The 13,173-nt window shown below is 38.1% G+C and overlaps 1 protein-coding gene across 1 annotated transcript in view; it reads right to left on the reverse strand.

The window, feature by feature from the left end:
* clmna (calmin a) overlaps positions 1 to 11,112 on the reverse strand; it is a 32,209-nt gene extending 21,097 nt beyond the window's left edge. The window contains exon 1 of the mRNA XM_083551027.1: positions 10,661 to 11,112. Within this exon, the coding sequence (XP_083407153.1) occupies positions 10,661 to 10,745 (85 nt within the window). The 5' untranslated portion in view covers positions 10,746 to 11,112. The remainder of the gene's footprint in view (positions 1 to 10,660) is intronic.
* Between the last annotated feature and the right edge of the window lie 2,061 nt (positions 11,113 to 13,173).

A 13,173-nucleotide genomic window follows, 5' to 3' on the forward strand; every position in this document is an offset into this window, starting at 1 on the left:
TAAAAGTGCTACATGTTGTCCTCACATGACTGAAAGTAACGCTGATCTCAGCAACTCTTACATCACACTGACTTTACAGGTTTACCAACCAAAGGCTCAAGACGTATTAACATGTACCTAAGAATGAGATCACTGGTGTAGTCATCAACCACCAGAACTATTGGCACAATTCAGGAAAATTTGGATCATTCCATGTTGCAACAACACACACACAACATACACACAAATCTTATATTATATAAATATATATACACACACACACACACACACACACACACACACACACATCTAAATGTATTTTTAGTTTATTTATTTGTTCTGTTCTGTTTTATTATTTGTATGTTCTGGCACGTCAAATATACACTATATAAACACAAATTTGTGAACACCAGACCATAAGATTTTTTGGAACATCCCATTCCACATTTAATCCCCATTTGCTCTTATAATAACTTCCAGTCTTCTGGGAAGATGTTCCATTATATTTTTAGAGTGTGCTTGTGGAGATTTGTGCTCATTCAACCACAAGGGTGTTATTAAAGTCAGGTATCGATGTAGGGTGAAGAGGCCTGGGGTGCAGGTTAGAGCGCAATTGCAGGCCTTTCGAGACTCTCTTTATGAAGCTGGCTTTGTGCACATGGGCATTGTCATGTCACATTTGGGGCTCTTAGTTCAAGTGAAGGGAAAATGTAATGCTACAGAGTCCGAAGACGTCCCATACAATTGTTTGCCTCCAGAGCTGTGCTAAAAGTTTGGAGAAGAAACACATAAATAAAAGAAGAAAATTACGCGAGTGATATTTTAAGCAGAAAAAAAACATGAAAATCGTTGCATTTTAGCCTAAATCTTGTAATGTCTCTCTTTCGTTCAAACCATGTAACTCTTTTCTATTCATAGGTTTGCGCATGTCGACTTGCCAGGTCAGTACACACCAAAGATTTGCTGTAGGGTTCAAATATTGAGTCATTGCAAAACATCGACTGTGTGTGTGTTCAGACTGATTTGACCTTGTGGGGACCTTTTTCATATATATATTATATATATATATATATATATATATATATATATATATATATATATATATATATATATATATATATATTAATATTTTTTGTTGACTTTTTATATATATGAGATATATTACATATATTAAAAAAAAATGGCCTAATGTCCCCACAAGCAATGACAAGTAAGGTCCCCAAAAAGCATTTCTGTGTTGCTTTGGAAAGGTTTTTGGCTCAATCAGATTCAAATCAAAATTTTTCCCCCAAGTTGTAACCTCATGGTAGAGGTAAATTTCATTTCTGTAAATGTACTTAATGCTATGAATAACTGGTTTAATAAGTATATATATTGTATTGAGAAGTTCTCTGTTGTTCCCCACATGGAAATGGCCAACAAAGGGATTTTTTCATTTGTATGCAACCTCGTATTTATACCCCATGGAAACAGAACTTGGTTACAGACAACAGAGTTCATGAGGGTAGTTTTTCAGGAATTAATAATTTATTTGCATTTATTTCAATAATATGATATACAACTTTCTTTCGGCTTCTCCCGTTAGGGGTCGCCACAGCGGATCCTCCGCACGTTTTGATTTGGCGCACGTTTTACGCTGGATGCCCTTCCTAAAGCAACCCTCCCCAATTTATCCGGGCTTGGGACCGGCACTGAGAGTGGCTGGGGATGGTTCCCTGACCGGGGATCGAACCCGGGTCGCAGCGGTATGAGCGCTGCATATTAACCACTAGACCACCAGGGGACCTTCAATAATATGATATATGATATAAATAAAGATCCTGATGTGAATAATTTTGCTTTCGGGTGAAGTGATTCACTGGGTCAGGGTGCCAATAATTGAACAATTTGCCAGATAGCACAATCACAGCATAAACAATCTGCACAGAAATGGCTAAAATGGCACAAAATGCAACGAAAGAGCGACAGAAGGCATCAGGCTGTATCGGTGTGGAGGTGGATGTTAAAGATAAACTGGCGGAGGGAGAACACGAGGAGAAATACAGTCTGATAACTACAGCCTCTTTCTAACACACACACACACACACACACACACACACACACACACACACACACACACACACACACACACACACACACAGCTTATATAAGAGCTCTGCTACAGAGGTTTTCATATTCATATCCACATCCTTATGCAGCTGTGAGCAGTAGATGTATAGACGACACACCCATTTAATGGACACTGGGAATTTCCGTCTGGTCACTGATAACGATGATGATGCAGCATTTAGTACGTGTGTGTGTGTATAAAGGTTTTTATATATATTCTCACACATATTCCGTATTAGAAATTAGACAGACTTTACGTTCAACTTGAGGTCAAATCCACATGGCCGAGAGACAATTAGCTAGTGAGTGTGTTTCCAGGTCAATTTCTGACTTCCTGCTTGGAAAAAAAAAAAAAATAAATATCACAAGACAATATCCTCAATCCTAATTTTAGTAGCTAATTATCTATAAAATGCCATCTCCATGAAGCTAGCCTTATGCACAGGGGGTATTGTCATGCTGGAACAGGTTTGAGTCTTCAGGGAAAAATTCACGCTTCGGCATCCTCCATCTTTATGGTATCCTCTTGAGGAAGAACTTCATATGGCTGGAAATGTCAGGTGTCCCAGTGTCTCTTAAGACCACCGCAATACAACAGCAACAGTTTTCATTGAATTGTTTTGTTCTTTTTTTTCCCCTCATAAAAATTCAACAGATTTCTCCGGTAACTACGTGTAGCACTGGAAGGGTTCGGAATGATAAAGTGCACAGTGCACCACTGCAGCTCTCTGGGATTTCCATCGCATCTCAGCAGGAAGAACAATTAAACCGTGCTCCCCTGAGACAACCTTGTGCTTCCAAGAAGCAGCGAATTAGATAATAGATTATTTTCCACAACTGTGTCCCAATGCCGTCCAAACAACGTGGATGACTCAACAGTTCTACGCTCTGGCGGCGGTTTCACGAGACCTAAACAAACACTGCACACTTCTGGAGGAGGACGGGAAGAGAAAATCGACTTTGCTCAGTGTCGACTGGAGGGAGGAGGGGAGCACAGGACAGTATTGATGGAGTAACAGAAAGAGAGTGGAAGAAACAGGGGTGGAAAGGCTTCGTCCAAATACGCAGTCCAGAATCGTGAACAATGCAGCCTACAGTCACTACAAGTTGGCTTTTGAAAAATTCCCTCGGAATAGACGTTTGTATGGTTGTGTTTGTGTGTGTATGCATGTTTATATCTCGGTGTAGAATAAACGTCCCCACAAGGATAGGAATAACATTTTTAGCATAGTGGGGACATTGGTCTGAAAAACCAGTGTCTTTGGTTTTTGGTTTTACTTCTTTCCATGTATAAATGTATTATTAATAATGTATTATTTTCATGTTTTGTGTGTGGCAATAGCTAATATTTCAAAAACAAGCAAACACCTTTCGGCTCAATTGGTGTAGTTCATTTTTATGTTTTGTGTAAATAACTGCTGCAGGTAGTTTTTTTTTTTTTTTTTTTAAACAAACAAAAACTGTTTTTCCTGTTCCATGTGGGAACAACCCAAATGTGCCTATGAGAAAAACTTGTTTTTGATTCTAAAAAACAAAACAAAACAAAAAATACCTGTAGCTAGAAAAAAAACACTAACTATGCCAAATAGTATGTAAGATATTTGTATATCTTAATGGTAACCAAACATCCCAAAGATAGGAATATCAGACAGATTTGACCTTGTGGGGACCTTTTTTGGTCCTCACAATTACAACCAGTGTTTATTTATTAAACAAAGCACAGTACATCTTAATGCCTGGATCTCATAACAGACATTACATTCATAACCTGGAACTTCAAATCAACAGTATGACATTTAGCAGATGAAAAACTGTAAGACCTGCCATCTGGAAAGACAAATGAGCTTTTTCTCTCAAGTAGGATTTCTCGTTTTTTTTCCCTTCAACTTAGCTAGACTCAATTCTTTATGTTTCTAGGTCATTTTGGATGTAGTTATTGTGACCGACGTTCAGACTGTAATCCGGACAGACTTCCAAATGCTACAAAGGATGTCCACAAGCTTTTTCCCCCAGATGAAGCAGAAATGTGATGAAATGTGCAAGCAAATGAGAAGGCAGAGTTCGAGTCTAGGTGACATCTATTCCACAGATAAGAGGTGGTAGCACTTAGCGATTAAGGAGGTGGTTGGAGTTTTAATTCAATTTTACACCAATGATTAGCAGGTTTCGTTGCTGATTCACATACACGCTAACATTAAACAGTCAGGACACATCGACAAGGAAATCCTGAAAGAAGATGAGGAATAGCAAACTAGTGCCAACACCAAGCCAACACTCTAGCTTAATTTACCCAGATGAAGAGCATCTCAAATCCTACAGATAACAGCTCTCCGACCCACTTTCATGTTGTTTCACTAATGATACAATCCGAAGGGGAAACCGCTTTTGTGAGGATCCTCTAAGGAAATGCAGACAAAAGAACAGATTTTTAAACAGTGCCTGCATTTAACCCCAATCTACAGATCAATACAAGGAAGTCTCAATACCAGGGATATACGAGGTAAATTTCCCTCTGGGATACATAAAGTGATTCCATCAATCTAGCTATCTAGCTATCTAGCCATCTAGCCATCTATCTATCTATCTATCTATCTATCTATCTATCTATCTATCTATCTATCTTGAAGTAGACAGAGGATAAAGAAATGTAAGAGCATTATTTAAAGAATGGTTTATATATTAATGGTATCAAATGAGGAGTCATTTACAGCTACATGCTTCATTTACATAATAAATAAATAAAAAAAAATACATAGAAAGCTTGTAAATGACTCAAAATTCTTAACTCCTCAAATGATATATATGAATCAATTAAAGAATCATTTACAAATACACATGCGTCATTTGAGGATTCGTTTAGAAATGTACGTGTATCGTTTGAGGAGTCGTTTACAAACGTACATATATCATTTAAGGAGTCATATTAAAACAAGTATATCATTTTAGCAGTCATATGCAAATACACGTGCATCAGTTGAGGAGTCATTTGCAAATACACGTGTATCATTTGAGGAGTCATTTACAAATACACGTGTCATTTGGGGAGTCATTTTCAAATGTACGTATATCATTTGAGGAGTCATTCGCAAATGTATGTGTATTATTTAAGGAGTTCTTTACCAATCAAAATTGATTATTTATTTGGTTTAGTGTGTCTTTATGAATGTTTTTTTAAGAGTGTCAGCTTTTTTTTTTTATCACCTCACAAATTCACAGCATTCAAAAGAGATGTGTTTTTCAGTCTCATCGTTGTTGTTAAGATAAAATGTAGCTGAACAAGTCAGTTCTTGCAGTGAAACAGCTCATAAGTTTCATTCACACATTTAAGATCTCTATCAACACACGCAGGTTTCATTTATTTCATATTTTCTCACATCTTTTTTTTTTAAGTCAAAACATGATATACACTGACTGTCCACTTTAAAAAAAGGAACACCAGTAAGCCTGCTCATTCCTGCAATTATCTGATCATCCAGATCCAACTCAGGAGCTAACATTTATATCAGAATCTGATCTCGGCTACTGTAACGTTTGTTGATGTTAGACAGGGTGGTTTAAGTGTTCAAGAAACCGTGGATCTCATAACCTAAAAGAACAATCAGACCGGTTTAAGCTGACAGGAAAGCTCTGATAATGTAGATAACCAGGCTTTCCAAACGTGGTGAGCATCAAAAGCATCTCAGAATGAACATGTTGAGTCCTTGAGGAGGATGAGCCATAAGAGCAGAAGGCCACATCCGGGTCCACAATTGTCAGAGATGAGGAATCCCTAAATGAAACCCTAAATCTATATGTCTGTCTGTCTATCTGTCATTTGAGGAGGTGTTTGGTATCATTAGAAGAGTCGTTTACAAATATAAGTGTATTAATTAAGGAGTCATTTACGATTAAACATAATTTGAGAAGTAATTTATGATTACACTGATCATTTGAGGAATCGTTTACAAATGCATGTGTATCATTTAAGGAGTCATTTATAAATACACATGTATCATTTGAGGAGTCATTTACAAATGTATGCGTATAATTCGAGAAGTCATTTACAAATACACATGTATCATTTAAGGAGTCATTTACCACTGTATGTGTATCATTCGGGAAGTCATTTACAAATACAGGTGTTTCACTTGAGGAGTCGTTTACAAATGTACATGTATCATTTCAGGAGTCGTTTAAAATGTGTGTATCATTTGAGGAGTTGTTTACAAATACACATGTATCATTTGAGGAGTCAAATGACAAATGTATGTCTATCACTTGGGGAGTAATTTACAAATGTATGTGCATCATTTAGGATGTCAATTACAAATATAGGTGCATCACTTGAGAAGTCGTTTACAAATAGACATGTATCATTTGAGGAGTCATTTAAAATGTATGTGTATCATTTGAGAAGTGAATAAGTGAAATAAGTGAAAATGGGAACACCAATGCCATCATTAGATGAGGCTGCATTCCTATAGAGAAATCTTTTACAACTCTAACATGTGATAAGCTTTTGATGTTTCACGGAGGGCATTTTTAGGACCGAGTTCCACATAAACCCACTCACACACAGTGCAGAATCCGAGTCCCAACCTCCTCTCGAGAGTGTGTGGGAACATACTGCGCTGAAATTCCAGCTCTTTTGCAGAGGCTGATGCTCTTTCAGTGTGCAGTGTGGGTTACACAATCCGCTCTGAGGCAAGTGTTCTCTGCAGCATTCTCACTTCTCTAGTGTGTGTGTGTGTGTGTGTGTGTGTGTGTGTGTGTGTGTGCACGTAATAAGCTTGTGCAATTGTGTGAAATGTATAGAAATATAATGTATCGAGAAAATACTTAATAAAAAAGGTAAAAAATTACGCTAGAAATGTTATTATATATTTGTATATCAGTATTATATGTACACGTTTGCCATTTATTATACGTAGCACGTGGGTTGAACCTAACAGGTCTATCCTCGTTTATCCATCAGTAGCTGTCGTGTTGCCATGGGATCCACACAAGAGGCACAAGCATTGTTTCACCTGCGATTCGATAGGCTGCAACTTTTTATCCGATAAAATAGAGGGATAAAATGATATACACGTTTAATTTGAGGAGTCATTTATGATTACATGCATCATTTGAGGAGTCATTTATGATTACGCGTGTCATTTGAGGAGTCATTTATGATTACGCGTGTCATTTGAGGAGTCATTTATGATTACGCGTGTCATTTGAGGAGTCATTTATGATTACGCGTGTCATTTGAGGAGTCATTTATGATTACGCGTGTCATTTGAGGAGTCATTTATGATTACGCGTGTCATTTGAGGAGTCATTTATGATTACGCGTATCATTTGAGGAGTCATTTATGATTACGCGTATCATTTGAGGAGTCATTTATGATTACATGTATCATTTGAGGAGTCATTTATGATTACACGTATCATTTGAGGAGTCATTTATGATTACATGTATCATTTGAGGAGTCATTTATGATTACATGTATCATTTGAGAAGTCATTTATGATTACACGTGTCATTTGAGGAGTCATTTATGATTACATGTATCATTTAAAAAGTCATTTTTGACTGCATGTGTGTCATCTGAGGAGTCATTTATGATAACACGTGAATTATTTGAGTAGTCATTAATGATTACACAAATCATTTGAGGAGTCATATAGGACTATACGTGCATCATTTACAGATTCATATACGATTATACATGTATCATTTGAGGAGTCATATACGTTTATATTTGTATAATTTGAGGAGTCAAAAACGATTAAAAGTGTATCATTTGAGGTCATTCCAAGCTCCAAACTCTGAGCTTCATGTAAGAAAAAGATATTTTAGTTTCGCTTTCGTTTAAAGAGCTGCAATTACTAAAATACACTTTCTTTGATTTTCCTGAAAAGAAACTGGAAGGTCACTTCAGCAGACACTTAATGTTGGTTTTTAATCCAAGCCTCATGATAGTTCAAAAGCCGAATGAAAACAGAGCCCTTTCGAAATTACATATTTAAATTTGCTGGACTTTGGGATGCATGTGATCTTCCTACAAACTTGTCCAAAAAAGGAAACTTTATAGACTGGTTCCTGCAGTCATGCAGCCTACACAGACTTTATCTCACCAACACATCTGTCTCTCTTTTTTTCTCTCTTTCTTTCTCTCACGCCAAACAGAAGATTGTCAGAGGAACAATCTTGTACAGAAGGCATGAAAATAACGTTGTTACGTATCGTATAACTGATTATAAGCGCACGCCGAACAAAAGCTAAATCCTCGGATTAACTCCCGCAGTGATTACGCAAGTTTATCCGGACACTAACTCGACACCTCAGAGGTGCAACACCGTAGGCGTTAATGAAACACGTGAGACCGAACGCGTGAAGCTACAGTGGGCGAGGGCGACCAGATTTTTCTTAAGATTTGTTTACGTGCCGAACAACAGAGGAAGGCCAGACGCTGGAGGCCAGACGGAGTAAAGCCACGGCAGACACTCAGCTTTACTGTAAAATCCGCCCGATTCATTTCCACCCGGAAATATATATATATATATATATATATATATATATATATATATATATATATATATATATATATATATATATATATATATATATATATATATTATGGGGTCATATTAACTGTTTGGAAGCTCATTGTGCTGCTTGTGTATCAAGAAGAGCAGGAAATAACACAAACAACTTCAGCAGTACACTGTAAATATGATCTCGATGTTTGTACGTAATGGGATTGTCCTCGGTCATCCGTCCATAACCGTCCTGTTGCCATGGTTACAAATTTACACTGCTATGGGTTTCATTTGAGGTGTTGTTGTTTAGAGGAAGTTAATTTCGAAAATCGTGTGTCATTTGAGGAGTCGTTTACAAAAACGTGTCTTATTTGCAGAGTTGTTTACAATAGAGTGTGAATCATTTGAGGAGTCATTTACAAAAGTCCATGTTTCATTTGAGGAATCATTTACAAAAAGTGAGTCTGTGTCACATGAGGAATGTAAGAAATCAGGAGTCATTTGCGAATGTACGTGTGCCATTTAAAGAGTCATTTACAGTTTCAAATGGATCAATTATGAAGTTAGTTCGAAATAAACTCATTCGAGTGAGAATACGTTGCGATTTTGAGGAGTCGTATACTATAAAAGTGTGCTGTTTCAGCAACTCTGAGTGTGTCGTTTAATTAGTCGCTTTCAAGTTGCATCTAAATAAAAGGGTAGCATTTGAGGAGTCGTTTAAGGAGTCAACCGCACGTTTTCGTTTGTAAAAACGAATCTGAATTCATACGTTGGTTTTCATCCAAAATGAGCTCAACAGTTAACTTCTACAACATCCAAATGTACGTCTTAGAATCCAGATCTTTTTAGTACTGCCATCTAATCTACTGCCAAAGCGGCACTTTTACAGAAAATCCCCGAAAATGGTTAGTTCCGGTCCCGCAATCTGATAAGTCGATTAACGTTTTAGGAAATGCTTATAGTTACCTTTCCTATAAAACACGCAAAATTCTACTTTCTGGTTCAAACTGTTACTACAGTAATGTTCGCAATATCATCATACGTGGCAAACGATCATTTTAACCAACTTTAAAGTTATAAAGTGGGTGTGGCTTCTTGACGATCTATTTCACACCGGGTCCGAAATGACACTTTATCTAACTTACTGGTTTACAGAAAGTATCTACAGCGACTCAATGCCAAAAACAGACGTCCAACAAAGAGTCATTTATGATTACATGTGTCATTTGAGGAGTCATTTATGATTACATGTGTCATTTGAGGAGTCATTTATGATTACATATGTCATTTGAGGAGTCATTTTAAATTACATGACGATCTATTTCACACCATGCCACTTTATCTAACTTTCTGGTTTACAGAAAGTATCTACAGCGACTCAATGCCAAAAACAGACATCCGACAAGAGCCGGAGACATCCAACGCCACAAGCGAGAGCAACCGTGACCCATCAGATATCGGTGTGTTTTTTTTGCGATCTACCGCAGAGCATACGTGATCCGACTCTCGAAATATTGCCAAAAAAAAAAACAGACCACGATTTCTCGTTGATCAAAGTTCAAACATCATCTCGCAGCGAGACCTTATATTTGTTGAGAGTAAGAGTGATGTCACAACGTTTATGCAAATTGCCGCCGCGACTACCAGTAGGAGTGTAGGGCGGTCCCGGGGCACGTGATGTAATCCGACTTGTGATTTGTCGCCAAAAGTAGCATCCGCCCACTAATTTAAGTTTCTATGGCAACCACTAATTAGACACCCACGATACCGTCAAAATATCGCAGTAATGATAATAACGATAATATCGATCACAGTGTTTTGTGTGTGTGTGTGTGTGTGTGTGTGTGTGTGTGTGTGTGTGTGTGTGTGTGTGTGTGTGTGTGTGTGTGTGTGTAGATAAGGTGAGTTGAAGATAGGCTTGCACACGTTATAACAACTTGTGGATTGAAGCATGCCCGCGGTGATGGTTGTGCTTGCAGGAGAACATCTTCATGCAACTTTTTGTGCGCTGATCCACCATGGGGATGAGGATGAGAAGGAGAAGGATGGAGTGCCGCACACCTACCTTGGAGGTTTTGCACTCGGATGTCGCTGATCTGACCGATCAGTTCCTCACGCTCGAACCAGTCAGTCCACTCCTGGCCGGCCATGATGGCAGGAGAAGCTCCTCTCTGCACCTGGTGTAAAAGAGGGGAAACTCTGTTCTTTTTTTCCCCCCCTTTAAATTAATCCCAGGAACTGCTCGGGACCCATGCGGGCAGCGGGGCGAAAATCCTCCAGTCTACAGGAAAGAAGTGGCTGCTGCTGCTGCTGCTGTTTCTGCCTCCGGCTCGGGCATGATGAGGATGAAGATGGTGATGAAGAAAGGTGCACCGAGTTTTTTGCAGCAGCTCTCTCTCTCCCTCCCTCTCCCTCTCTCTCTCACTCCGGAGTGAAATGCAGTGCAATGGTAGCAGCACCTGGGTCAGATTTCCCTTATTCTCCGTGCACGCCTACTACCCAGGGTTGCCAGATTGACAATATATAGGGTTGGCAAGTTTTTCCCCTAATCCCTCTTCTTTCACCCTAGTGTAACCCACACCATCTTCTCTCTTTCATGGTTCCTTAGAGGTTCATTAGCTCAAATCAACCAGATCTTCCCTTATTTTTTTAAAGTTAAGTGAGTTCAATATATATATTTTATATATATATATATATATATATATATATATATATATATATATATATATATATATATATATATATATATATATATATATATATGACAAGTCTAATCATAATGCCCATAAGGCATTAGGGACCCCCATGACATGTAAAAAAAAGACTTCCCCCCAAGATTATTTCATTTAAAAAATATATGAATTACACAACAACTGGGATCCCCGTAAGACTCAATTCGAGCACTGTCTCATACCCCCGTGTACTCCAAAGTAACCCAGAGGCACCACAGACCAGTTATATCCAAGACCGCTCATTCGCAGACTGGGCGATTGAGGTGTCACGCATATAACTAACCAAATTAACGTGCATATTGTATTGCTATTATACATATATAATATAATTGTAAGTCAACCTAATATGCAAAATCAGTAGAAGCTCTGAGACCCATATTATACAGAGCGGGATAGGATCGTGAGAATCCCCTGTTGCGATGAACCCGTCTATAAGTATTTTTTGTGAAATTTTTATTTCTTTTTGCTGACACTCTCAAAGAGTCTCTTCTGTCTAGCCGGGTACCAAACAATTCATGGCACGGTACTAGTTCATGGCCTGTGGTTGGGAACCCTTACTGTAACCCACACCTTTTTTATGGTTCTGTGAGGTACATCAAATCAACCAGATCTTCCTTTTTTTCTTCTTTTTCTATAAATATAAATTGTATAATTTAAAAAATAAATAACCTGTGAAATGAATGAATGAATTATTTATTAAATGTATTTATTATTTGTTTGTTTATTAATTATGCGTGGTATAAATTACATAAATTAATGCTATATAAATTACAGAATTCAATCAATCATTTAAAATGCACAACATGGCAACCCTCCCCACTGCAGCCTCCCTTAGGGACTGTAAAACCTTTGAATGTAGGACCTGCCATGTAGACCTGCTTTATTATGTTGCCAGATTGGTCAAATGTACTCATCACTAGGATATATTTAACTTCACTAGGATGGGAAAATGGCCTTGAGAGGTCGAGAAATTGGGAACAACCAGATGCTAAGGGTACATTTTTCCCCTGACCTTCAACGCAGATTATTTGGTTCAGATGTCCACAAGCTTGTCTGATGTTTCTATTTTAGCTTCTGTGAGATTTGCTGAGGCCAGTTACGTTTTTATCCGCTTAAAAATAAAAAAGGAACGACTGATTTAGCAAAATCTAGTTGAGAAAATAAAATTATATTTGACTTTGGAATGTACCGAAGTTAAAGTGAAAGTGGAAATACTTCAACTTAAAGGTGCTCCGACTTCAGCAATTTTTGGGATGAATTGGATCTACATGGAGTTGGCTGAATGCTGGAACAGGTTTGGAGCTCCTAGTTCAAGTTAAAACTTCATTCCCACCCATCCTTTATAATTATGTGCATTTAACTGTGTGGTAACAGTTTGGGGAAGAATTGCATATGGACAGAAATGGCTGGCATCTCAATACTTTTGGCTGAACTATGTGTACACCACCTGACAACATTAGGCCATTATAACATTATGAGCGGTGAAGTGAAGAACACTGATTATCTCTTCATCATGGCACCTGTTAGTGGGTAGATTTATTTATTAGGCATCAAGTGAACTTTTGTCCTCAAAGTTGATGTTAGAAGCAGGAGAAATTAGCTTAAAGATTTAAGAGAGTTTGACAAATGTAACGTCTAGACGACTGGGTCGGAGCATCTCCAGAATTGCAGCTCTTGTGGGATTTTTCTGGTCTGCAGTGGTCAGTGTCTATCAAACGTGCTCTAAGGAAGGAACAACGGTGAACCGGCGACAGGGTCGTGGAGGGACAAGGCACGTTGATGCACGTGGGGAGCGAAGGCTGGACCGTGTGGTCCGATCCAACAGACGAACTCCTGTAGCTCAAAC

Source organism: Silurus aristotelis (assembly GCF_946808225.1).
Source record: "Silurus aristotelis genome assembly, chromosome: 9".
NCBI classification, from domain to species: domain Eukaryota; kingdom Metazoa; phylum Chordata; class Actinopteri; order Siluriformes; family Siluridae; genus Silurus; species Silurus aristotelis.